The sequence below is a fragment of the Myodes glareolus genome, chromosome 5, assembly GCF_982192425.1.
Source record: "Myodes glareolus chromosome 5, mMyoGla1.1, whole genome shotgun sequence".
NCBI classification, from domain to species: domain Eukaryota; kingdom Metazoa; phylum Chordata; class Mammalia; order Rodentia; family Cricetidae; genus Myodes; species Myodes glareolus.
Window position 1 is genome coordinate 70,624,949 of NC_142030.1, and position 27,818 is coordinate 70,652,766.

A 27,818-nucleotide genomic window follows, 5' to 3' on the forward strand; every position below is an offset into this window, starting at 1 on the left:
GCACACATGTGCATGTGTATTTATACACATATGCAGAGAGAGAGAGAGAGAGAGAGAGAGAGAGAGAGAGAACATGGGCTCTAGTTTTGAATCCCATGTGACCTTAGAAAACTACCCCACCATCTTGAAGCACAAGACAGAAATTTTGTCTATGAAATGAAGTCCATGCCAGGACTCACAACATTGAACTATTAGCAGATCAAATGAAGCAATTCACTCAAAAATGCCTAGTACTCATTAGGAGCAGTCAATAGTGCTAGCCCTTAGAGAGGCTTGCTTTTACAAAAGCAATGTGAGATCTGAGAGAATTGCCTGTGCTCACTGAGTCAGTACAGGAAGCAAAATAGATTTGCCTATACATCTGGGTGACCTCAGAGGTCACCCTTCCCAATCTAATAATCACTTTCTCCAAAGTGGAGATAAATGGCAACCCCAGTCAGGCAAACATACTGAACATATGTATGTCACAACCCTGGCTCACAGACTTGGGGCTTGTCCAGCTGGAGGACACCTCCCATCACCTTTTCCATGGTGAGAACTGAGCCTATTAGGTAGCACCAAGAACCTGGAATCTACCTAAATTCTTTCCATCCTGTATCACGGACTGTCAGCTCATCTCTAGCAGTTCTCCCCTTGCGAGAGGGCTAACCTGTTCTCAACATGCCATTGTGCCTTCCCAGGCTGCTTTCCCAGCCATTAGCCGGGGACCACAAGCGTCCTAAGAAATATACTGTGCTCTCTCTTCCAAGCTTCAAACCGATTGGCTGCCTGCAGTTCAGGGTGAGATCAGAGGGAACAAGACACTTTGAAGTTGTCAGAGATTCCAAGGGAGGGTTTGAGGGGCCAGGAAAAGGGAGAGAATGGCCCAGTTCTCATGGACTCTCCTGGTATCTGGACCTGAAAAGCCACAAGAACAGATTGCAGCAAAGATGCTTCAACAACAATCACAAAAGTGTGCGCATCTGCACCTGCCTTCAGCCCTTCTTCTCAGCTCACCCACTCCTCTCGGCCACAGCCTCCCCCTACCCTTATATATGCTCCCACAGCCGGCATCCCTGCAGGCGGGCCATAGAGGGTCACTGAGTTAAGAGAAGTTCCACCCTGAAACAATAGGGGTTGTGAGGGAGGAGGAGCTCCGCTGCTTTAGGAGCTCCGCCTCCTGCCGGGAGCAGATGGCTGGAGGCAACCCCAGCCTCGGTGTAGACCACTAACTTGCTCCAGGCCTGGTCTGAACCTCTCACTGAGGTAAATTACTGGGGGACCGAAAGAGTCAGACATGTGTCTTCTTATTTGCTTCTTTTTCTCCCTGCCAAGCCTCTTTCCAGCAAGCTTTTCGGCTGTTCCTCCGCGTCTTTCCCCATTCCCTCTCCTGTCTCTTGTCTGTTACCATTTTTCTTCCCTATCTGTCCGTCATTCACTTTCCCTCCAGCAGGACCCTCTTCTCTGCCTTCTGTTTGTCCACAAACTGTAGTTTTTTGCTTTTTTCCAAATGCAGAGCGTTGGTTTATGGCTGAGCAGCTCAGCAGCATCCGCTGTTATCTCTAGGGGTGGCCTTGTTTGCCTTCGCAGTGCCGCTGATGCTAGGGCCTGCGTACTCTGCACACTAGCTGTGGAAGACTGCAGCTCTGGTCCAGAACCCCGCCCCAGAACCTCACCCCTGAGCTCCCACACATTTGGGGCAACTTGTCTCCAATCCCCGAGGCTATGGTGTCCTGGCTCTGACCACAGAAGTTGGTATGACCTAGTGTGTGGAGAGGTGTGGCCTCTCTGCTCTTCGGATGTGAAATGCAGGTACCACCAGCTCCTCCTCTGCAGGACTGAGGGGCACGTGATGAGCTCATACACACGAGTGACATGCAGACCCTGACTGATAAACAGAGAGTGCTTCATGCATGTTGATGAATGCTATTTCCATGTTCTGGGGGAATCATGATCTAGAACTCAATGTATAATGCCAAATGCAGTCCTGGTCAATTTAAGGCAGTGGACGGGTAGTGCACAGTTCAGGAAAATAGGAGGGGAGTGTGTGGGGGTGGGGCTTTCCCTTTTGTCGTTGTATTTGCATCTCACTTGGGTTTTCTTTGGCGAACCCTCCCAGGAGTCAAGGCTCTGAAAACAGCCTAAAGTTTTTGAGATTGGTGCCTAGCCAGCAGCAGGAAGGGACAGGCATGTGTCCAGGATTCCTGGAACAGTGGGCAGGATATTGGCGTTCTTTTGAACAGCCGCAGAACCTCCAAGAACATGCCGTGGCCGCACATGCTGCCGGCTGCTGGCTTTCTCCCTCGGGTTCTTTCATGCAGAGTGCTTACATAAGGGGAGAAATTGGGTCACTATGAATGAGCGGTGCAGCTGGTGCAGCAGGGTGGCTTAGGTAACAGTTCAAGGTCCAGCAGGCCCGATTTAGCTGGCATCAAGGGTGGACCTGAGCCCCGCTCGGTTCCCAGGCTTGGAAAAACACAAAAGGACCAGAAAAAAAATATATCTGCAAGCTCTGTGTTTACCAAAGGGCCCTTTCAAAGACTAGCACCCTCGTGCATTCCTGATCAATGGGAGAAAATAACCCAGGGAATAGGATTCCCAGTTAAGCAGAAGACAGGAACAGAAAAATGTTCCTACAAGCCAAGGTGAGCCAAATCCTGTTTGACTCAGAAACAGGCCACTGACTTGAATTTTGTAGTGAGGGCAGCATCTTCCTCCGTGTCACCTGGGAGATAAAGGTTTTGAAGCAAATTACTATGTCTAATCAAGGCTTATGTATGGATTTTACTCCAGGAACAAACTATTGCCACTTATGTTTAGTGGCAAGTAATATGTGGCTAATTATGTCTCACACCTGTGATTACTGGTTTCCTTAAATGATCTCTACTCATACATATAAACTCATGTGTGTGTGTGTGTGTGTGTGTGTGTGTGTGTGTGTGTGAGTGAGTGAGAGAGAGAGAGAGAGAGAGAGAGTATATCAGGGTGGTGTATTATAGTAGGACTGTAAGTCTGTGTGTCAGAAAGGACCTGAGAGACACTGTGATGACACCCTATCCAGGACATGAAGAGGCGGTGACGTTCTGGGGCTGTGTGGCTTCCTGTTCCTAAGACATGGGAGCAGAAGGAAGGAGACCCTGGGCTATCCCAGAGCTCTTCTCCCCAATAAAGAAGTTCTATAAACCTCCCAGATATTAGTTCATAGGCTGAAAGAGCTCCAAATTCAGTACAAAAGAACATTTCTCAGTTGATTGAATAGAAGGATATTGCCAGGACTCTCAAAGCAGAGAACACATCCTATTTTTCCTACCAGGCTTTTCAAAACCACACTCTCAGCAGATTCTCCTACATTCATCAAGGGAGGTGGGTAGGAAGACCTGAGGGGATCCCAAAGGCTTAGGAACTGAAGGGGTTGAGTAAGGGGAAACATCCCTGGGGTCTCTCTCTCTTCCCTGATCTGTGGCTTCAAGCTGTCTACGGGAATAGGAAGCTCACATTAGCTCAGGCACACACATGGGATGCACAAAATGCGTGTTTTCTCAGGGCAGTTACTGTGTTAAAGCAAAAATAACAAAGCAGCTATCCCTCGTCCAGCCCCCCACGCTCCATCACCCCATTTAGCATTGGGACAGCAACCGCATTGAGCTCCAGCACTCATCATTCTCCTTTGACAGAGGAGGGGAAGCGATGTTCATTGATAGTAGGTGATTGGCATAGGGTCACATCGCTGACAAGTGACAAAATGGGTGTTGGGAACTTGTACAGCTGCTTCTGTTCAGACCTTTTACACACACTGACGAGCTGCCTATAGCCCTGCAGTCCTCCCAGCAAGCATACAGCCCCTATGTTCCCAGGTCCAGCATCCAGCAATGTTGACATCAGGACAAGGGAATGGAGACATGTCTTTCCTATCCAGCGCCACTTCACATATCTGTCTCTAACTCGGCCTCTGTTCTTTTGCAACACCCGAAGACACATTTTTGTTTGCTTGTTTGTTTTCTTTTTCTTCTTTTTTTCCCCCCTACCTGTGAAAACCTCCACACCTCACACGTGACACTAATATGCCATGCAAGGGTGCTGAAGGGTCCTGCCTGAGGACTTGAGGCCCTCCATGCAATACAAAACTCTCTGTTTCTCCTAGGCCACCTGCCCCACCAGAACTCTGTCCTTTCCTGTTTTGCACAGTTGTGCTTGAAAACAGCTTCTGATGCCTCCACGGGGCTTCCCATTCCTGAAAAACTTGTGGGGAAAACACACCCCAGTCTCAAGCCCCAGGAACTCTGATTCCCCAGGTATAAGATAAGATAAGATCCCAAACTATTTCTTACAAACTCCCTCAGGGGCTGCTGCCACCTTCCTTGGTTCACACTTTAAATAAGACATTTCTAGACTTTTCTGGCTTAGAGACAGTTTATGGGGAGAACTGTATGGTAAATGGAAACCTATTTGTTCCAAAGTTAAAGATCACTTAGAAGAATAATCCCGAGTGTTCCCCAAGCTGGCCATTCAGTTTCTATCTGATGGTTTGTTTGGGATCTTTTGCTTAGTGGCTGTGTGACCAGTTCAACTTATTGTGTGTTTTTATATCTCAGCCATCATCTGAAGGGGGTTAATTTATAGACAGTGAAGTCTTCTCCACTGGTCTTGGTTTACTGAGACAGGCAATGCCATGACTGAAAGGGCTCTCAGTGGCCCATTGCCCCTAGCCTAGCATTCCCCGGGCCCCATGGGGCCAAGTGAACAGAAGCCTTCCTCCAGGTTCCACACAAACTATCAAACAAGAGTGCCTGCCACATTCAGTGCCCAGAGGGAAGTGCTGGGTGGTCCAGACGGGAGCAAGTATAAAAAGTCAGAGAGAGAGAGAGAGAGAGAGAGAGAGAGAGAGAGAGAGAGAGAGAGGAGAAACATGCACCCTGAAGGTATACTTAAAGCTGTAACTCAACTTCTATGTCCAAGGGGGAGGAGGGGGAACAAAGGTAGGAAGGATGCAAGAGCAAGACAAAGACAAAAGGAGGAGGTAAACAGAATGAAAAGGAGAAAGGGGAGGGGAGAAGAGGACAGAGAGGACGGGAGGGAAGGAAGGAAAAGCAGAAAGAGAATATTTCTTCAGAGCTCAGGGCTAAATACCCCTCTAAAAGCAAGACAAACAAGCACATGCCTGGACTTCATGAAAAATAAAAGATAAGCACACTGTTTTCCTGTCTTCCCGCTGCCTAACGGACCTCCCACAAATTAGGAGGCTTGGTTCTGTTGGGTGTAAGCTTCAGTGCAGAAAGGCTTCTGGGCATGCGAACACACACAGACACACCACACACACACACACACACACACACACACGTGCGTGCACGCGCGCGCTCACATCCCCTTCAGGGCAGACTACATGCACGATTCAGATATCGAGTCTAATTGTAATTGGATGAACAGGGAAAAGCTTCCAAATGAGCACCTATTAGACATCCTCCTAGCTAATGAAGCCATCAGCAGTGTCAGCTTCAGTGGCGTTCGTTAGCTTCGAAGAAAAGCACTTAGCAAGTGATTAGCTCTCAGGCCTCCACGAGAGCTTTCCCTCCGCACTCGTCTGTAAACAGATACAACGGGAAATAAAGACAACTCTAAATATTCTCCATCATATATTTTTTTTTTAATTCTAAGGTTTTGAAGATAGCCCAGCTGCCTTCTCTTGCCTGAGATTTCAGCCCATGTAGTGCTCGAAAGAAAGAACACAGGTGCTTTGGTCCCCCTTCTGGCTGCTGGAGCCATTTCAGCTGAAAAGCTCTTACATAACCATCCTGGCAGTGCCTAGGCAAGCCACCTGCGACAGGTGATTGGCTATCACCTAGCCTCACGTCGGCTCCAGAGAGCACCCAGGGACAAAGGTAGACCTAAATCCAGCTTCTGTCACCTCCTGCTCCAGCTCCTTTGTTGGACAAGTGAGGAATCTGATTTTCTAAATAGCCGAGGTTTCTGTGAAGGTCACCTAACCATTCAAGAGTAAAGGGGGAACAAAATCAGGCCCATAGATCTGACTACCAGCTAATATTCTGCACTTCACTATCCACAAACCTGCTGCTCCTTGACTGCTGGAAACCGTGCTCCCCACCAAAAGGACTTCTGACACTGAGGAGAGCAGCAGTGAAAGGCAGCATGCCATTTGCAATTCCAAGCCCGTCTGCTGTGTGATAAGAACGCTAGTTTTTTTTCCTTGCCTTATCTGTGAGCTCACCTGACTTCTCAAAGACCTTCATTCTCCACCAGTGACAGACCACGGTTTCTTTCGCCTGTGCTCCCCCGCCCCCCGCCCCACAGCTGCACAGAATCTGTGCATAGTGAATAATCACATCTTTGAGAAATAATTAAATAAGCATCCAGAGCAGCAGCAGATCAAGGGCAGCAAGATGCTCCAGAGGTCGAGAATGGGGGAAAAAAATAATTACCTGATCCCACGAAATAAAAAATGCTGGGAAGGACAGATACCTCGGTGTGAAGAACGACAGAAGAGTGGGTTCTAGACTGACACCCATGGTTCTGGGTCCCAGTCATTCAGGAACTCTGTACTCTACTCCTTGGGGTAGCACGTGTCTTAATCAGAAGCTCTGCACACATCTCATTAGTGCTGTCAAGGACAGGCACATGTGAAATCCCACTGGAGAAGTTTAATCAGGCCTGTCTGACTCGTGGTACCAACCCAACTTAATTAGACTCTTAGAACACTGTCAGCATCTTTTAAGGTGGCCTGGGTTCCGATTGCTTTGCAGCCCTCACAGGGGACTAGACACCCAAATCCTAAAAGCTTGAAGTTTCTCTACCAGTGACCCGAAATACCCTGTCCTTCCTAAGAACTCCCATGCCATGGGTTCTTCATTTCTATATTAAACAGAAATAAAAACAGGACCTCAGACTCCAAGAAGGATTAGAGAACTTTATAGTTCAAAAGGCCTGGGTTTTGTTTGTTTGTTTGTTTGGGAATTTTTTTGTAGTACTTTGACAAATTAGCCAATTGGTGCCAGCTGTAACCCGTCATCGGGATTCCCATCTTGGGGAAATGTTACAGCATTCTGGGAAACGCTTCCGTGACAGGAGGACCAATCAGCTGCAGATCCAAGAGTCACAGAATCAAGCAGATAAAACTGAATCTCTACATCTCACATTGACTTAATGTTAACAACTAGATATAAAATTCACTGTCAAGGTATTCATTTTTGCATTTAACAAATAAATGTATCATTAAGGAAAAAAAAAGAGCCCACGGTATCATTACATTGCATCTTGAGTAAAGATGTGTCCACTTGTTTAGTTTCCTGTCTGCAGGAGGTAGCGAACAAGCAGGCATCTCTAACCCCATTTTAGAATGAGGAAACTGCCTCAGGGACTTGAACTGAGTGAATCAATGTGAGGCTGAAATAGAAACCAAACTTTAGAATGACCTTGAATCAAAGCCAGCCAGAAGACATAAAGTGGCAGCGACACTTGTCCCAAAACATAATCAATAACCTGGTTTTTAGGAAAGCATTACCATCTAATTTTAAATATCATATATATGTCACTACCTTGGTAAATCTACTATGCAGGCTTGCTAACGGGGCATGACAGTTTGGTATATATGCTGTATCCCCACACTGAATTATTTTCCTGCCTAAGTAGATTCCATGGAATACCAAAGTCACAATTTTTTATAGTATGGATTTATTCTTAGATATTGCAGTTTATTTTAAAATCTATTCAAAAGAATTTGTTTAGCTGGAGAGATGGCTCAGTTGGCAAAGTGCTTGTGGTACCACCATGAAGACCTGGATTTGAATCCCCAGCAGCCGCATAGAAAGATAAGTGTGATGTGTATGCTCCTGGGAAGGAGAGACTGGAAGGTTCTTAGAACTCCTTGACCAGCTAGTCCGGCCTAATTGGTAGGCCCCGAGTTTATTGAAAGACCATCTCAATAAAATAAGGTGGATAGCTGGCAAAATGGCTCGGCAGGTAAGGGCATTTGCAACCAAGCCTGATGCTTGAATTCAACCTTCAAGATCCTCACAGTAGCAGCAGAGAACCAAATTCTGGAAGTTATCTGCTGACTTCACCAGGTACACTGAGACATGCATGAGCCCATAACCTCACACACACACTAGATAGATAGATAGATAGATAGATAGATAGATAGATAGATAGATAGATAGACAGACAGATAAATGTTCTAAATAAAGTAGAGAATGGTAGAAGATGATACCTGACAGCAACCTCTGGCCTCCTCACACTTGCACAAATGTGCACACACACCTGTGCACACAGGTTCACGCACATGCAAATGCATACTTGCATATACCCCTCCATGCATGAAGTATTTGTTGATTTGTTTATTAACAACAAGAAGCAAAGTCAGAGGAAGCAATGTCATCAAATTAAAAGCCAAATCACTTCTTGTTTTCAGATGATGATGATGACGATGACGCAATGCTGAGGATTGAACCTGGAGCCTCCCACACGCTAGGCAAGTACTGGACCCCCAAGCCACCTTACCAAACCTGGACAAGTAAAATCACATTTACTGGCATCTGCTGAAAACCAAGGGACTCCACCATGACTACCCAAGTATCTAGTAACCAAGACGGGTCGACAGTGAAAACACAGATCTGAACCCACCTGCAGCCTTCAACTTAACTGTCCAGAAACACATCCCCCAATCAAATAGGAACAACACAGCAAAATGCAAGCAGCCCTTCTGCTCCCAGATCTCACACTGACGTGACAAATTGAGGAGGAACACCGAATGTCTGTCTGCAACCTTCCTGTCTCCTCAGAACACCCCCTCTCTGCTTCCCGCCCCTGCTCTGCCACTTCCATGCGCTTAATGCCGCAGGGATTGCAAAGCCCAACAAATTTGGACTTGCTCATGATGAGAAAAAAAAAAAAAGAGTTGAAGCGTTGAGTTATGATAAACTGCCCTCTAAACACTGCGATATGCACAACTTTTCCTGCCTTTGCAGGAAACAAAAGACACAACAGCTGAACAGAGAGGAAATAGAAGAGGAGGAGGGAGGGCAAAGCCATATTCTAACCAGGAAGTGGGGGCACAACACAGCTGAGATCGTCATCCCTTGAGATAAAGAGTGAAATTCTGTCAATCCAAGGAATTGCTAAAATACACAGAATACTCACTTGACTAAGTAGCCCAGTGACTTGGAGGAAGAGGGTCAATTCCACTGTGTGAGATCTAGCCTGGTTGCTCTCATTCAGGTCGGTCCGTAACTCCCATTACCTAAGCTGACTTCTGTCTCGTTAGCATTGCTGATCGACCAGTCACAGTGAGACTGTGAGCCCAGTGCTTGGAAGGTGGTGGGTGAAAGCAGAAGAAGCCCGAGTTCAAGGCCATCCTTGGCTCTCTAACGTGTTTGAGGCCAGCCTAAGTTATAAAGCACCCCAGCTCAAAAAGATGATTGAAGAGGGTTGAACTCAGAGCCTCACAGACGTTAGGAAAGTATTCAACCACTGAGCCACCTTCCTGGCCCTCCACCATACCTATCCAAATGTCTAATAACGAAGACAGGTCAACAGTGAGAGCACAGATCTGATAAATAAAAAAGTAATATAATATAATGTAATGTAATATAAAATAATGACTAAGAGCCTTGGGTTTCTATGGTATGAATACAGTCTAACCCCACTGCATTAAAAAATGCCTGTTTTCTTGTCTTTTGCTCCTCCTGCTGGGTACAGGATTATAGAGGGCTGGGGTCTCAGCAGAGTGTACTGAGCCCAGGAGGGGTTCGCTGCATATTTTGCCACATGGATGATTTGTTCCAACATGATGTGACCTGATTTCTACTTACACTTATGAGAGAGGAGCACATCGAAGGAATCTGCCCACCTCGTCGCTTCTTCTGTGGAGAGTCTCCTAGGAAGCAACAGCATCTCTCTGAGTATTTCTGACATCTCCTCTCCCCCAACCACCCCTCAGATTTGCCCAGGACTCCTCAGATTGGCGGAGAGCGAATGCATGCCATACCTAGGTCTCTGCGATTCTGCTGTAAATCAGTACTTGCCAAGTAATAGTTGGGGAAATCTCCAAGTTGGGGGGGGGGTACTATAGCTGAGTGGCAAAGTGTTTACCTAGCATGAATGAGGTTCTGGGTTTTGTCCCCCAATACCAGAAAAAAGAATCTCCCTGAATGGGAATTCAGAGAATCCCATATATTACTTTTGGTCTGAACAATAAAAGTACATAGAGCTATGTAATTTTGAGATGTCAGGGTGATGGGGTGGAGGGGTGGGGCTAGTCTTGGAGATAAAAGGTAAGTAAGCTTACCTCTTACTGTCACCTCAAATTCTTTACCTCTTGGAATGGAGACAACGATGCCCCTCTCAGAGGTGAGTGAGGTTGAAATAAGGTGACATTTGTGACATTATTTGACTACAGTGTCTGCACAGACTAGGTGCTGAATCTGGGCAGTCTGAATCTAAGTGTATTTTTGGAATAACATTGGCTGTTTATTTCCAAATTGAGAGCGTAGCTTGGCAAGTGAGTAGAATAAAGAACTGTACTTCCCCACCTACAGCTTTGGGCACTGATGGTGATACTGTTTCTCAGGAGGATGAGCGTTCCCACCTGATGTCACCGAGCTATGCCTTCCTGTCACTCACGTGCAGGGGTAGGAAAGGAGCTGCCAAGAGACAGGAGTGTATCGTCTTGTGGTTTATCTGCTCAAAAACTCACTAAAGACAAAAGGTCCCAGAGACATCTCGCAGTGTGGGTACCCAGGAGTGCAAGGCGGCCACACCACTCACTTGAGAGCACGGTTGGGTTTGTCGGGAAGGATGGCCGTGAAGTCGCTACAAGAGTCCGATTTGTGTGACAGGCACCCCAGTCGAGTCCTCATGCCTTTGTTCCTGCAGCAGATACGGAGGCAGAAAGGAGGCTGTCGTGATCACAACTGCCAGGTCTATAAAAGACATCTGGACCCGCCGCCCTCCCCACCCCAGGTGGCCCCTGAAGAGTCCGTCAGCTGGACTAGCGGCCAGGGCTGTGCTCACGCCTTGTGTCACTATAGCCATAGTAATAATAGGTGTGGGGCCCTTCCTCTGCCCTTCCCGTAGAGGCTGAAGGCCTTTTAAAACTGACATGGCAAGTTGATGGTAAGTCAATAGAGGTCATTAGCTTGGGAGAATTTCTAAATTAGGAGTCTCTGTAGGGAGAGGAAACACAGCAGTGACAGAATAGCAATCCACATTTTTGCTTTCCCAATAGAAGGGCAAAGAGGCGGGGCAGCAGCCCCAAACTACAGGGCCACGAAAGCGGGGCCTTCACACAGAAGAGAGGGGAACCTCAAAAGGCAGGGGTGCACAGCAGAGTGAGTCCGAACACACAGTGTGGGGATTCAAGGAAAATCCATTCCCAATCGGCCTCTCTCAGCTCATCTCACCAAGACAAGCTGTGTGTGCATGGATGATTATGGGCCACAGGGGTTGAAGGACGATAGACAGTGTCAACAGGGGACCCAGTGTCCCCTGTGATAGTTCTTATGCTTGCTTCACTTGCCCTGTTTACCTTCAGCCGGGGGCTGGCATACTACAGTCCCGTGAGGTATCTGTGTACACAGTTCCATAGGAACACAACACCTCATTTGTTTACATACTGTCTAAAGATGCCTTCAGCTTCAAGGGCAAGGTTTAGACAGTTGCAACATTGATCACACAGCTTACAAAGCTCAAAATATTTACTCTTAGGCTCAATGCAACAGAAGTTTGCTAACCTTTGACCTTTAACCATGACCATTCCTCACATTAAAGGCAAAAGAAAGTGGAGGGGGGATAAAGGTATAATCAGACCAGGACCTCAGTCTGGCTTACAAAACAAATTGCCATGCGTGCCACAGTGGATATTGTCATGGAATAGTCCTACAACATGCCATTCTCACAAGCTGGCAGCAAGTCCTTCTGGCCATGCTTCCTGCCCTCTTTCACAAACCCTAAAACTAGATACAGGAGTCAGAGGCCATCCAATTCAATCACTCCCCTTGACTTCAGATGGATTTCCATTTCTCGGCCTGCTCATTGTCTTTGTTCACAGAAATCTTATCTGACATTTGTCTACGGAGATGGTATTGTGCTTGGCAGAGGTGGACATTTGTATTTCACAGTGCAACACCACAGAGCCCCTGAGAGCTGGAGCATCCAAGGTTCCAGAAATACCCTCTCCTGCAGGAAACCACGCTGCCCGTACCTCTCTTCCCAGGCAGGTTGCACTGTGCCTCCATCTATCTCGTGGCATTTTCAAGACAGTTGCTACACTCATTCTCTCTCCTGAAACAGAGCATCTTAAGTGTCCATTCACTCTTCCAAATCACAGGGTACCCAGCACCAGGCCATTCAAGCAACTGATGAAAAGCCCTTTGACTCATCACTACTGTGGATTCAGGCAAAGGTCCTGCTCAGGCTGCATCACAGGTCAGGCCCCAGCCTGCAGCCCACTCGGTGCCTTAAGATCATCAGTCATAAAAACAGTCAAGCCACTGTCCTCAAGAGCCACACACAGGACTCTTGGAAAGTGGCAAATCCACACAAGCTTTTGTACGCTAAGGTTTGGCACAGGTTAGTTTAAAGGGTACTGCCTGCCCTCAAGACAACTCTGAGCCATTTAAATAGTTCACAAAAGCAAATTTACTTTGGAACAAAATGGTTTTCTATCTTTCTAGTTAAGACTTGAGTCATAATCTGCTTAGGTGGAAAATGATAGGAGCAGACACAGGAGGGAACGGGTAAGTGGATGGAACTGAGGAAGGGAGGGAGGAATAGAAGAAGGAGGGAAGGAAGGGAGGGAGGGAGGAAGGAAGGAAGGAAGGAAGGAAGGAAGGAAGGGAAGAAGGGAGGGATGGAGGGAAGGATGGAGGGAGGAAAGAACAGAAGAAGGAGGGAAAGAAGGGAGGGAGGGAGGAAGGAAGGGAAGAAAGGAGGGAGAGAGGAAAGAAAAGAAAGAAAAGGAAAAGAGAAAAAGGAGGAGGATCATTTTTCTCATCTGCCTTTTCTCTACAAACCCCTGTCCCAGTAACTCACAGAGTTTCATACAAGTTCATGCACAGCCCCTCAACCTACCCCAAAAGTCACCACCAAGAGATTCTACCAAGTCAACAAGAGGACACGGAGCTAAAGCAGATCCTACTTGCAAGGCTCTAACTTTGCAAGAAGTGCAAAGGCGAGGCTACTGCCCTGTGCTCTGGAGGCCCAGGAGAGCTAGCCAAGAGGACACCCAGAGCCTAATGAACAGTTGGGCCAGGCTCAAACAGCACGGCAGGTGAGAGACCAGAAGGTGGAGCAAAGAAGAGAGGGGCAGGGACAAGAAGACAGGTCATTAATCCATTACCTGCGTGGCATCAGTAAGGCAGCCATACAGGCATCCGCTTACGGTTACCCCTTGGGCTGGTTTGCAGGGACGTCAGAGCAGGAAATAAGACTGCGGGGTTCAAGGATTTACCCTCTCACGTCCTCTCACCTAAAATCAAAGAGTCTGCTGTAAGAGGGTTCACCCTCTCACATCTGTCTGTAAGATACACCATTCCAGTGGCTCTCCACAGTCGGAATACTTCCCCCACAGCCCCCACAAATGTCGGCTTGTTCTCAGCAAGGGTAGCCAATCAAAGATGGGCGGACACCAATGTCAGGAGGCTTCACAGTGCTGGCTGCTGGTCAGGAATTCCTACTTCCCCAACCACTGGTCGTCAAAATTGGGACATGCACCCTTAGGGAGGCATGGACCTGGCAAGTCAAAAATTAGTGTTCTCTTTATCTTACTAGACTGATGCCCAAGTGACCAGTCCAGAAGGGACCACGGAAGAGAGGCCAACACTTGCTCCAAAATAATCTGATTGGACGCTGCTCTGGCTCCCACCTCCCTCCAAGGACACCTGTCCCAGGTGGAAATGAGCCAGGGCTGGAGGAAAAGGGAGCAAGGAGGGGGGCTGAAGGGACTTGGAGGTGAGCCACCAGACACCCTCACCACTGGGCATGCTCCTAGGCAGGGATCCTAAACACGGGATACGGCGATGAATATGCAAGTCACTCTTCCTAGCTCATAAGGAGGTGAACCTTCCTCGGCCTGGCCCATTCTTGGCAGGGAAGACTTGGGGATGGAGGAAGGAGATGTGGAGGCTGAAGGCTGATTGGCTTGGAGCCTCTCCTTCCCATGAGTGTCACTGGCAGGGTTTCAGACCATTGTTCCCACAAAAGAGCGCTGATAGGAAGAGCTGCCTACCTATCCATAAAAGGTTCCCTTGGGGAACCCTGCCACCAAACGTAGGATCCATTTAAAAAAAAAAAAAAAGGAACCTAATTTAGATAGATAAAACTCCTGTGTGACTGCGCCATTTAAATTGTCTTGGTATTACCCTGAACATTTCACAAACACTTTCTTAAAACTGCTTGCAGAATAATTCTACCATTAACAAAATAGAAGGATGACTTTATTAACACTGAAAAGAAAACAGAATATGGGGGGAGGGGGGAATCAAGTTTTATGTAAAGGCTTATCCCAGTGGGTCATGTTCCCTGACAACAGGGGACGTTTCCTTAATCATTGTCCTAAGTGGGCGAGCACCTGCTTTTCAGAAGTCAGCTGCCAAGGCCCTTTCCAGCTCTAAGGGTCTCCAGAAAGCATGTCTGGGCACCTACGCCTCATTTCCTCTTGCTTATAAAAACCTGTCCCTAGGGTAGGGAGAGGATCTTGCCAGGGGCCTTTATTATTCTGCAGCTGAGCAGGCCAGAGCTCACTCCCCTTAGACATCACAGACAAGGTCGTTTAGGGCAGGGGACCCCTGGGCTCTGCCCCTGCTTGTGGCTCTTCCCTCCCTTTCCTGCGGCCACCCCTCCCTGGCTTGCTGGTGCTATCCAGTTGTCTCCTCTCTCTTCCCACCCCACTCACACCCAGCACCTCCAAAATCATCCCTTGAGTGAGGTCAGCTTTTGATTCCCTAAATGAAAACTCACAGGATGTTCTACCCCAGCAGCCTTGTCCACTCCAGGATCCAGAACCCTCAGGACTCCTGTCTCATTTAGCTCTCAACAGACTTATAAGGGACAAATAAGGGGTCACCCAGAGCCTGGAAAGTTCAATAGTGTGACCTGATCCCCCTCCTTGGAAGTGGGCACCAAGTCACAAGTGACCAGAGCCGACAGGGTAGAAAAAGATGACATTCAAGGTGAGGGGGGGTAATAAGTGCAAAAAAGAAAAAAAGATTTATAAAGAGGAGAAAAATTAAGCTCAGCAGGGAGAAAGCAATCAATATGCATGAAGAGGCAGGTTAATTAAATATGTATAATACGACCAGCTTTCCGATACCCCAGCGAGAAAGGAGAAAGGCAGCGCCAATACTTACTGCCGTTGACCGGTCCTCATGGCCTGCGGGTCTTTGCCAAGTGGATGGTCAGAGAGGCTGCGGGTTAAGGAGCTCTGAGGAAAGAGTAGATCTCTCTTTTAGCCGTGAAATCCTTGGCAGGTGAAAGGCATGTTTGCAGGGACGCATAGGTTCACGCATGCATACCCATATACATAAGCATGCATGCACAACACGCCTCCCACCACTTGAGCCAGGCAGCAAGCGGCCCCAAAAGCTCTCCTCTCTGCTTGTCACATCCAGTAAATACTGAAGCAGCCTACACCCAGCAGGCGGCGGCTCAGCTCCCGGGCACAGTCTGCACGCCCATCCTTATTGGCAGGACACAGGAGATGCCCCAAGCAGAGCTGACCTGGCGCACATCCTGCACCTTCCTCCTTCGGCCTCACTAACCTGCGGCTCCTTTGGCTGCAGCTCAGGGAGAAGTCTCTCCCCAGCCCACAGCAGCTGCTCTACCCCGCAGCCAAGAGTAGGTATTAACTCTTTTCAGGCCACCAAGTAGCTGAAAATCCGGGGAAGGGTGCTTTTCTAATGAGCTCTGCCGCTGCCTGGGAGGCTGGAGGCTGGTGGCTGCGCTGGGGAGCAGGGAGCATAAAGATCTTGCCCCAGACAGCTGCTGACAGCAGGAGCCAAGCCGAATCAAATCTCCTAATGAGCCAGGAGGAGGGGGCCTGTCTTGCTGGGTGTGATGTGATGTGATAAATGCAGAGAGCGAGAAAGCTACGGGGCAGGTCGCACATCTAAATTCCACCCCCTTTCTCCCAATTCTATTGCACTGCGTTCCCAAGCCAAACCACACAGCCCTGAAATTACCCCTCTCTGCCAAGTCTCAGCTGTCCCCTTCCTCAACGAGGAACCTCTCTCCTAGCCCATTCCCACCCCACCCTCCACCCCACCAGGACCAACCACACCGCTCCCCCTGCTTTTTAAGGAGAGATTCCCGCCTCCTCTGCCTCCTGGAACCTGCAGATTTCTAACCCTATGCTCCTGCCTCTCACCTGGTTTTTCCTACAGTAGAAACTCACCTTTTTCCTCATCCATCACCTAGCAACTTCCCCCCGACTTGCATTGGTGATGGAGGGAGACTTTTTCCTTTGTTCTGCCCGATCTGCTTATCATCTCTGTTTCTATCTGTCTTCCTCCCTCACTATTATTTCCAAACCTCTGTACCCACATAGATCTTCACACTGTCTGCTGCTCTTCCAGAAGGAAGATTCTTCCTGTTTGTCCTAGTTCTCCGAAAGTGGTACCCAGACTGGCAGTCTGAGCATCCCTGGGAATGTGTTGGGCATGCTCCTGCTCAGGCTCCATGCAGAGACCTTTGGTGACAGAAACTATGAGTGGCGCCCAGCTTGCCCAGGGGTTCTGACACACGCTGAAGTTTGCAGATTCCTCTGGGCTAAAGCTTGCCTTCTCTTCTTCATTACACTCTCAGTCTCTATGTTGGTTCAGAAACCAGCTCCAAACACACCTGGCCTTTGTGGCAAGTTATTTCTCAAGCCAGAAGTTAGAAGATGTTGCCACAGAAAGCAGAGATTTTGTAACAAAGTAATCGATTCCATTTATTTGACTTGGGGACTGAACCAGGGACTTTATCTATGATCTACAGGTGCTCTACCGTTTAGCTATATTCCCAGCCCCTCTTCTTACTCTTTTTTTTTTTCTTTTCCAGACAGGATCTCCTTAAGTTTCTTAGGATGACTTTCAACTCATTCTGTAGCCCAGACAGAAACTGCTGTCCTTCTATCTTAGCCTCCTAAATAGCTAGGATTGTAGGCCTGTGCTTTTAGGTCCAGCTCGTTTAACATGTATTACATGTTTAAAGCAAAACTAGGTTTGTGCTACAGTACCCACAAGGCTGAAGCAGTAGGATCAGGAGTTCAAGGACAGCCTGCACTACCTCCATCTTCACAGATCCAGTATAAAGCATTTTCATGTCTTGTCATTCAACAATTCTACATAACACGATCAGCAAGCTTATTGTTCCCAGGCCACATATGAGGAAACTGAGACTAGGGGTGATAAAGTTCCTTCCTTAAAGTGGTACAATACAGAACGGAAGCACAAGAACCAAAATTTGTGTCTTATGACTCTGACAGGGGAGCTTTTTGCTCCTATGTCATGCTGGGCCATGGTCTCTCTGAGCATGTCTATTGGTGCATGACCCTTGTTCTGACAGTGAAATTAATGTGCTGTAATCATTCATTGCCTGGTGCTAGGATGAAATAGAGATCCTGCCCCCACCGTGACTCACTCTGTCTCTCGCTCCCTGTCTAATAATGTCCATAGCATCCCTTCGTTAGACAGAGGTGCCTTCATGTTACCAAGAGAAATGTCTTCAAACACGATGCTAGCTAGAATTCAGAGTCAAGCTGAGAGAGTATTTTTCACTTCCTAGATTCTTCCCTGGTGTTTTGTGCCATAAGAAAAAAATCCCATGGATAAATACTCTCCTTGCCCAAGATATGTTTGCACCCTGAGGAAAAGCCCACAAAGCTAATGTCTAAGGGTCGTTTTGTGTGTGCTAGACACTGTGCCCAGCATTGCACTTGAGTTAATTTAGTGCTCACAACACATTTGCAAAGCCAACATTTTATCAGCCCCCTTTTCCAGAGACAAGTCATTCATAAATAGCAGAACTGGTTCCTGGCGTCTACTTTGGTGTTGCCATGCCCCTCCCTCTTACACAAAACAGATGTCGTGAGCAGACTCTTCCCCACCAGGGCTAATATGGGGCACAGGTTTCCCCAGAGTTTTGTGTTGTCTGATACGCAGGGAGGAAAGGCACTAGGGGTGGCTGTGCAGCTGCTGAAGGGCTTGAGTCTGGGGCAGGAGTTGATTAAAACTAACCAGACATCAGAGTCTTCAATTAGCCTTAGAAATAATGCACTGTCGGAAAGGCAGTAAGTCAAATGTTTGGGGAAAGATGCCATAATTAACAAAGTCTTAAAGGACAGGGTGAAATGGAGAGAACAGAAGGGCATGGAGAATGTTAGGAAAGGAAGACAGTCAAAATTTGTCTGAAAGTTTCTATCAAAATACTCCTAGGCACTAATGTGGAATCTTAGATTGACCAGTCTGAGAAGTGCAAACCTAATGCAGTCTGTCTATGGGAAGACTCCACCAGAAGTTCCAAAAGAACTCCAGAGGGAACCAGGGTGCCATTTCAGCACCAGGAAGGCTGAGCAGAAGAAGCACGTTTGAGGTCAGTCTGGGTACAGAGGAAGACCCTGTCTTAAGACACAACAACAAAATCTCCAGGGTAAACCTTCAGCTGACTCCAAAGTCAAGCATCCTACCATGGGCTTCTTTTCTGGATAAATGGGGCAGGAAAGGACAAGAACTGTAGAGTTCTAGAAGGTCAGAATCTACCCACTTAGACTCCATGTTCCTCCAAGGCTTAGAGCCATGACTGCTAATGTCAAGTTTTGTGGCTACTGCTCCTGACTCCCTGGCTGAAAACGGGCCCCAACTTCTGCTTTTTCCCAGCAAAGGTGACCAGTCCTGATTTGGCTCCATAGGCAATGCAGCAACCCTTCTGCTCTTTCCATTTTAAAGCACTCCCCTTGGGAACCATCTTTCCAGGCACAGACCAGACTGCACCCCTTTCAGCTGCACCAGCAGGGCTCTGCTGGACAGCTCCAGGACCCTCAGGCCCTCAGACTGGAGGTATCCCCAGCAACCTCGTTCTCAGCCCTCCCTTCCTTCCCACAGGGCTCCCTGTGACATCATTGCATCCTCATCCCTGGGGTAACAAGTGCAGATATTTCTGGCATCTTCTTCATTCCTCTTACTAAATTGGTGTTTCAATCTGATCATTGTGTTTCTGAATTATTCCTTAGCTTCATTCCCCTCCCATCCATTGGCACAGAGGTTATTCAACTCCCAGTGCAGATCTCCCTGCCCAACTCCTCCTCCCCCACCGCACCCACAAACCTCAGTTACCCACTGAACAGACGCCATAAGCAGATCATCTATATAATAATCTTTGATGGGCTCAGTTGCAGCTCCCCTGTTTGCCTGACAATAAGCCGGTCCTGCTTCTCTGTCTGGTTTTATTGCTCTCTCAAATACGTATGTATACGCCCATGCACCTGCTCCCACCGTTCAGATAGTCCTGCCCTGCATCTGCGTCTTAACTCCCAGCTCCTTTGCCAACCCGTTTACCTTTGATCTGAAAGCTCTCCTTCTGAGCTCTTTCAGAAGGACTTCAATTAGAGGAGCCGTTCTATCCCAGTCCCACCACCTTGCTGTATGATTTTTTGACAGCTTGAATCACAGTCGAGCTGATCCATTTCATTTGTGGTTTCCAATCCTCCCAAATTGATTTCCACTCCGGAAAGACGGCCTCTCTGACTGACTCCCTGGGCTTCCAACTCTCATCGCTTCGGATGGAGTGGGTGTGGAACACTCTGGCTAACTCTCATTTATGAGTTCTTTTAAATGTTTTGATTTTATTTACTTATTTGGGGGGATGTGGTAGGCATGTGCCACAGCACACACGTGAAGATCAGAGGGCAATTTGCAGGAGTGTGTCCTTTCCTTCCACCATGTGGGTCCTAAGAATCAAACTCAGGTCAGCAAGTCACATCTTGTCAGCCCTTATTTTGAATTCTTGGGGAAAAAAAAAGAAAAAGAAAAAGAAAAAGGAAAATCACCAAGCCATCCTTATGGAGAAAATGTATTAAGGCTTCTGCAGTCTTGTGGTCAGGAGAGACGTCCACAGAATGCTAATAGCTTCGGGGGACAGTAGCACGGGGACAGTGGCACAGGTACAGAGGGCTTTTATAAACTATCCCAACAGCCCGATCCGTGCAGGACAAATTAATCAGGAGCAAAGGGGGCACCTGGCATTGCCATACAGGCTTGAGAGTATAATTAAATTGATGATAAAAAGGAATTAAAATCTGCACTATAATATTTTTAAAAGCCACGATAGAAGAAGAGGTTTATTGCCAAATGCCTCTGTGTGTTTATTTAATCAACATGCACCTCAGATAGCACCACATTCAGAGCTTTTAATAAAAGTCATTTGGATATCAGATTTGGATTCTGGTCAGTGTGCTGAAGCTCTTCCACAAATCTTTTAAAAGCAATTTTCACTGCTCGGCTTCCCGGTAACAGTAGAAACCTGGATCAACATATGCTGCATTGATTTGGGGTTTCCATGGAGACCGGAAGGACACAGGGAAGGGCAGGACAGAAAGAGGACACCTGACCCAAAATTCTACTTTTAGGACGACAACAACAAAAACAAGCATCTCATGTTCATCCCTCGGAGCATTAGCAGCCCCTCTTTCTGTCAGCTCAAGCATCCAGATACTTAATTTGTAATAACCTTCCCGGGCTCCCATAAGGGACATCATGGGGTCAGGGAGAAGGGTCAGCAGCTCACGCTAAGAACCCATGAGGTTTGCAGGAAAACACTGGTGTACAGAACAAAGGACCAAAGGACATCATTCTTGTTAACTGGTTCTGGAACACTAACAGCTTGCACTAGTTCTGTGACCACCAACGAACAAGAGCAAGAACTCGTAAACTTTAATTTTTTTCTCTGACCCAGGCATAGTGGTACTGACCCAGAAGCCCAGCCCTTGGGAAAGGAAGACAAGAAGACCAGGAGCTAAAAGACACCTTCCTCTCAATACCTCTCACACTCCCCAAAACTCTCATTGTAAAACTCAGATGAACACAGCTGCCTGTTTATTTTCCAGGGTGAATATAAAAAAATAAGTGAAAAATTCTGTGGGTGCTCTGCTCTGTAAGTCCCAGCACATCGTCTGTTATTATATTTGGGGCGGAGGGGGGGTGATCGTGGCTTTCTTTTAAATAAAACTTTGCTAGTGAGTCGGTATATACCAAAAGAAAGGTAAAGTGATTAGTTTTGGGGGGGACGATAGAGAACTAAAGGGAAGTGGAGTTGGTAGCCTCGAGTGTCAATCCCAGGAGCATCACTTCCCAGACATGTCTGTGGGCAAGTGATTCATCCTGAATGTCGTAATCATTGTGGGATACAATGAAGACAACAACCTTCCCAATGTCACAGGCTTGTTACCGGGGTTGACTGAGGTAATGGCACAGGGTGTTTCCCACAAGGCTTGACAGGTAGCAAGTGGCCCTTAATCATGAAGCACCTTTGTACTATTGTTGATCTTATCCACAACGTTTCACCAGCTAAAATGGGAATTAGATTTCTCCCACTTCCCTGCTTGACACAGGAACTACCTGGATGATGTCTATTCAGCTATTTAATAAGCTATTTGAGGGAAAGTGCTATAGAAATAGAATGTTATTATTTAAAGACTCGGGGTTTGTTTTTTTTTTACCACTAGCTCACCAAGGTGATACAAAATGTATAAGATAATACATTTGTGAGGTTTTGGAGCCTCTGGCCTTTGTTGCCTTTATGGTTTCTTTTTGTCCCTCCTGGGCCTCCATTTATGGCCTAGCTACTCACCACAGGCTTTTCTTCTTTCTATCCTTTTTATTCTCTTGTCTTTGTACTACCCTTTCTAACTGTGTCTAGAATGGAATTTTAAAAGTGAACCACGGAGGGTTTGGTACCTAAGTCTGCAAATGCTCCTTGGGGTTCCTAAAATGAGGAACACTGAGAAAATGACATAAAATTGGGAGATGTGGTTATACAATCCCATCTCTTGGACAATGGTTGTCAGTGCTTTGTTTTGTTTTGTTTTTACTGCAATACACAGATCTTATATCGGGTCCTGATTCCAGTCAAAAATGATAAAAAAAAAATGATGAGACAATTAGAAAGATGAGGACACTGACTAGATATCTGATGATCTTGTGACCTCCCTTCTCCTTGGCTCTCTGGCTGGCTCCTCCAGCCCATCCCATAAATACCACTTTTTAACCTTGACTTCCTGCCCCGAAGCTTTTGCACGCTGCCTGGCTAATCTCATCCTCACTGCCTTTTGGTACACTGACCATTTCTCCATCTCTGGCCCCTCTCTCAGCCATGCCAATTCCTATAACCTGCGGATTACCACACAGCGTCCTCCAACAGTCCACAGACACAACAATACAAATATATACCTAAAACCCAAGCATATTGCACCTTCCTTTCCTGACCTATTTCATCCGCCACCCTCTCTCACCCCCATAGCCCTTGGCCCCCCCTGGTATCGGGGAGGTCGGGTTTTGATACCAGCATCTACTGAGTAATTCAAGCCAAAAATAGAGAAGTAATTAGAGGTAACTCCTTTTCTCTCAGCTCCTGTCTTTAACCAATTATCTAATCATGCTGATTAAATTTCTTCCATAGTTTTCTAATCTATCTCCTGCCTTGCATCCCTACTACCGCCACCCTGACTCATGTCCTCACGGTCCCAGCTGATGATCTCACAGCATCTGCTCTCTGCGGCCCAGTCTGTGGCCTTAAACGCAGCTCTGTTTTGCAGCCACAGTCATATGTTTAATATGATTACGTCCCTTTTTCTCCCAACTTATTAGCCCCCATAGCTTAAGCATAAAGTTCAAGGTTAAAAAGGAACTTACACACGACCTCCTTCAGACCCGGGTCTTGTCTTCCTTGAGAGCTGCCCATCACTCCCTTGCCTTAAGCTTCACACTCCCCCCTCCCACACGCCCTCCAGTACTCACGCTCTGGAGCACAGAGCTCTGTGTCCCTGGACCCTTTTTCTTCCATTCCATCTGCCTAGAATTCTCTCGACTTGCCTAAACCCAACTCATCCTTCAAGTTGAACTTCGGGAAGACCGCCTTACCCACCCAGGGTAGCAAGCGCACCCCATATCCTTGAGGATCCTGGGAATATCTGTCTAACTCATTACCTGTAATTCTCTTCTTCTCATGTGACCCCAAGTTCATCCAGGACACGGAAATGTATTATTTATGACTTACTCCTTCATTCAACTGACATTTAAGAATCTCTTTTACGGCACACTATATTCCATGCATGGCATTACATAGGCAAAGATATTTCCATCTCTACGCCCTCCCCCAAATTTAGCATGGTTCCTGACACCAATAAAAATACTCTAGTGTCAAACCTGCCTGAGCCTGTGAGTGGGAAAGCGAGTAAGACCCTGCTTTAGTCTGGAACAGGATGCTGGCCAACATGGAGTCATGAAAATGTCACAGGCTTCCAGGAATCAGTGATATGGCTTCAAGTTCTAATTCTACCTATTCACCTTTCCTTAGGATCTTGCTTTTTAAAAAAAATCTCTGAAATTAAAAGTTACTAAGGCAAGGCCAACTTCCTATATCACTATATAAGAATTCATAGAAATGTCAAAGCAGACATGGATTGGAAATTACTCATTCCCGAGAAAGCATGAAACCTCATGATAAGCATCACAGCAGACAAGATGGAGGCCCAGCACCAAGTAGGGACAGAAGTGGGGGCTGCAGTAGTAGGAAGGGCAGTGGGGCCAGAGATGAGGACGTAGGAGGACTTGGCTTCCAAGGCCTATGGGCAAGAGGCGCTGCCACAGGTGAAATGTGACTCCACCCTCCTGTCTATTGGTCCCAGATTATCAGTTTCTTCCCCTCCTTAGACAGTAACAAAAGCTTCGCCATTGGAGTCCATTGCTGTGGGCAGAAGAGGTTTATACACACACACACACACACACACACACACACATACACACACACACACACACACACACACACACACACACACACGAATATAAAGTAAAACTCTTTCTAAGCCTCTGTGTTACTGGCTTCAGGCAATGCGTTTCCTGTCTCCCCTCCCAGTATCATCCTAGCTAACCACCTGGATCAGCAGAGGGGGAATCCACAGTCACTGGAGGCTGGAATATGGAATGGGGTTTGCTGCAGCTATAGCCACAGAAAACAGCGTTGTGCAGGCTGGGGCCCTGGAAATGGTTCTCCCTCTGGGTGTGGTCCTGAATCCAGAGCCTTCTGAGAAATGAGTAGAGCGCTCATCTCCCTGAGATGCCTGGATTCCAGGTAGAGGACCAGCTCACATTAGTGTTAGCCCTGGAGGTGGGAGGAGGGACACGGCTGTGTGGGTGCCTCTTGAGGAACAGAGGTGCTAGGCAGATCCTCACTGTCTCTTTGTCCTGACAGATAAAGGAATCCTTAAGCCACTCAGCATTTCCAAGACACTCTTTCTCCTAGAACCTCTTATTGAACATTTCAAAAGAACTGCATCAGAGAGCGTGGTCAAAGACCCTGAAGAGAGTGCTGGTATTTCTAGATGGTAGAAATCTTAACCTAGAAGTGGTACAGAGAGCATTGGGGCCTTGTCAGCATCTCCATTTGTGTTGGTGTTTGGATGAAGAAGGTAGGAAAACTATAAAACAGAGAATCTGTGATAGGACTCAGGAGAAAATATTCTATCTTTAGGGATATAGTCCATCAGGCAGAGTGTTGGACCAGCATGAATGAAGTCTTGGGTTCAATCCCAACAGTAGGAAAAAAAATTAGAAAAATATTTGCAGTTGCGAAATGACAGCAAATCTTTCACTTGTGCAGTACGGTCAAGACTTAAGAGGTGACTTCACAGCCAGGCGGTGGTGGCGCATGCCTTTAATCCCAGGGCTCAGGAGGCAGAGGCAGGCGGATCTCTGGTCTACAAGAGGTAGTTCCAGGACAGGCTCTAAAGCTACAGAGGAACCCTGTCTGAAAAACAAACAACAAACAAAAACCAAAACAAACAAACAAAAACACTTCTCTTCTGAACTTCATAGGTGGCTTTAACCTCATTGAACCCTGGTTTATCCTGAGAAAGTGGAGGTTAAACTGTATAATAAACAGGAAGTCCCCAGCAAAGTTTCTCAGTACATCTTCTTCACAGGAGGCTGATTTTTCTTATTCCTTTTAGCTCAATCTGGCAAAAACCTTCAGGAATAAGTGGGCACTTGCGATTATCCCCATTTTCCTGGTCACCAAAGTGAAGCTACTCAGTGAAGGACCCCAGGAAATTCAGCCAATGGCTCTAGGAAGTCTACAATCCAGAATGGCCATCCTTCCAGCACATTCTCTGCATGTCCACCTGTTGCCCCACCATTGAGAGCCACAATTTGGGGAAGAAGGGTTTTCATAAAGCATGTTCTGTTTAGGCAATCAGCCATATTCTTGAGCACCTGCCGTGAGTACCTGCCATGCCTAAGACGACTATGGTGGCTAAGGACCCATCTCCAGGTCAGAGTGTACTGACCCATGAGAAAAAGACTTTGCCACCATTAATGAGGGGTTAATAAACAGAACCTGCACAGGTTTTCCTGTCCCATTTGTGATGAGTGATATTGTCAACTTCACAAGACCTACAATCATCTAGGAGAAAAACCACTGGGCATGTCTGGATTGGGCAAACTGAGGCAGAAAGACTGACTCTGACTGTAGATGGCATCTTTCCATGGGCTAGTGTACCAGACAGAATAAAAAGGGGACAATGAGCTGACTGCTCACATTCCTCTCTCTGCTATCTGCTGCAGACACAGTATGACTGGTTGCTTCATATTCCTGCTGCCATGTTCTCCTTACCATGATGGACAGCACCCTCACCATGAGCCTAAACGAACCCTTCCTTCAAGTTGCCTTTGTCAGGCATCTTGTCCCAGCAAGAGGAAAATAGTTAATCCGAACTCTACATTAAAAAGAATTGATAGGAATAAAATAAAGCTGATAGTGAGCAGAGAGACAACAGTTAATAAAGACTAGACAACTCTGTGGATGGCTCATGGGCTGTGATTTCTCAAAGGATAATAACAGCCCCCATCATCACAATACCATGTTGCCTGTTCGTCAAGGTTTAACTTTTCCAAATCGCTAGTGACCTCATAAACACGCCCCCGCCTTCCAGAAATCCCTGTATCCTCTAAGAAAACCCTAAAGATTTCCAAATCTGTTAGAACAAGTGTCTGCAAAGTAAGCCACATTGTAGGCTAAGCTAAGTGTTCCTGCATTGCTGCAGATGGAGGCCTCCCCAAGTCAGAGCACACTGGGACCTGAACGACAGGTCGCCTGGTCTTCAGTACATAGACAGTGAATGGATGCCAAGCAGTTCTAACACAGAAAGAAAAACTAACAGCCTCATTCTCCCAGCACAACACTCCGCGCCCCCCCCCCCCCAAAAAAATCACCAGCCACCATGCCAGGAACCTCTTGTAGCTGAGATGTGGACCTTTCACTTAGGAATTGGCAGCCTCAGGTGCAGTTTAATCTCCCTCCAACTCCTCGTCATTGTGAGTCCCTTTGCATTGGAATGTGTCCCTAGTGTTAGTCACCAGCAGAGCCTAGCGGACCTGCTTGGCTGACTAGGAACAAGACAGATGCTATGTGCAGTCAAGCTGCTGTGCTGGCGACCCCAGTTCCAAGCAGCGGCTGAGCAAGACATGAATGGAGCTAAAAATAAGGCGCCTGTGGCTCCGTGCAGACATCAACTGACAATATTTTCAGGGACCCCTAAAAATCTGAGGCCAGAAACAGGATGCCTGTCTGCCAGAAGACAGACTTCACGGGTCCTGAGGAGTTGAGATAGAAACAGAGAGAAAACCAAAAAAAGAAAAAAAGAAGAAGGAAGAAAAGAAAAAGAAAGAGCATTTACAGCTCACCCTTTACTAACTAGAAAGAAGAGGCTATCCCTGTATCCTTGCTCTGGACCAGTGTGGCAGGCTTGCCCTGCTCCGAAGATGCTCCGATACAGGATAAGTGGAGACTATGACAGAAGTGCCTTTCTGCTCTCTGTTGTCTGTCCCTGTAAGACTCAGCTGGTGGCCAGGGACCCATCACGCCCTTGGAGAAACAGATGCTCTCTCTTACCTGTCTGGTGGTGGGCAGCGCAGCTGGGAAGATGTGGCTTGGGTCGGCTCCAACTGGGCATGGCTCAGTGAAGCGCTGAATGACAGAGTCAGCCCTCTCCTGGTACGTGGGTGAGGGTGGTGGAGCGTGGCCGCCTCACCTCGGGCCCCTAGAAGAGCTCCTGCAACATGCTGATCGGGAGAGCTCTGCTCGGCGCCAGGCTTTGCATCTCATGAAAAGGGAAAGAGCAAGCAAGCAGGCAAGCCAGCGAGCGAGCGAGCGAGCGCAGGGGAGGGGGCGGGGAGGCAGAGGGAGGGGAGAGGGGCACTCTGACAGATGATGCGCAGCCACGCAGTTGGGGGAGGACCGCAGGCTCCAGCAGGATGGCAATGCCTGATGGTTTGAACACAGGCAACTACCTCGGAAGGGCTGGTGGCTCTGCGAAGTTCAGTCTGGAGCAGAAGACATAACGGTGTGACTGAGGGTACCAACGAGGGAAAGAGAGGGTGGTCTGCTTTTGTCACACCAAGACAGGAGCAAGCTTGGTGATGTGGGGAAGGGGGAAACACAGTCCCACATTCCTGACTTAGCATCAAGGTTATCCATCTCCCCTCCCATAATTAGAAAAGCCATTTAGACTTAGGATTTAGAATGGGCAGGCAATTCATGTCAAGCACTACTCCAACTTTCTTAAAGATGAGGAAAATATTAGATAC

The 27,818-nt window shown here is 47.4% G+C and overlaps 1 protein-coding gene across 10 annotated transcripts in view; it reads right to left on the minus strand.

Moving 5' to 3' along the window:
* Positions 1-27,356, minus strand: part of Rgs8 (regulator of G protein signaling 8) — a 43,163-nt gene extending 15,807 nt beyond the window's left edge. Inside the window, exons 1-5 of one of the 10 annotated variants that reach the window (XM_087906417.1) lie at positions 27,124-27,354; positions 15,333-15,406; positions 13,325-13,453; positions 10,753-10,854; positions 9,798-9,862 (exon numbers count right to left, since the gene is read on the minus strand). In XM_087906417.1, the coding sequence (XP_087762543.1) occupies positions 9,798-9,862; positions 10,753-10,854; positions 13,325-13,350 (193 nt within the window). In that variant the 5' untranslated portion in view covers positions 13,351-13,453; positions 15,333-15,406; positions 27,124-27,354. Of the gene's footprint in view, positions 1-9,797; positions 9,863-10,752; positions 10,855-13,324; positions 13,792-13,957; positions 13,977-15,332; positions 15,599-15,702; positions 15,722-15,743; positions 16,027-16,375; positions 16,642-27,123 lie in introns of those variants that run through there. The other 9 variants (XM_087906418.1, XM_087906419.1, XM_048431093.3 and 6 more) reach the window with 9 other exon arrangements.
* Positions 27,357-27,818: the final 462 nt, after the last annotated feature.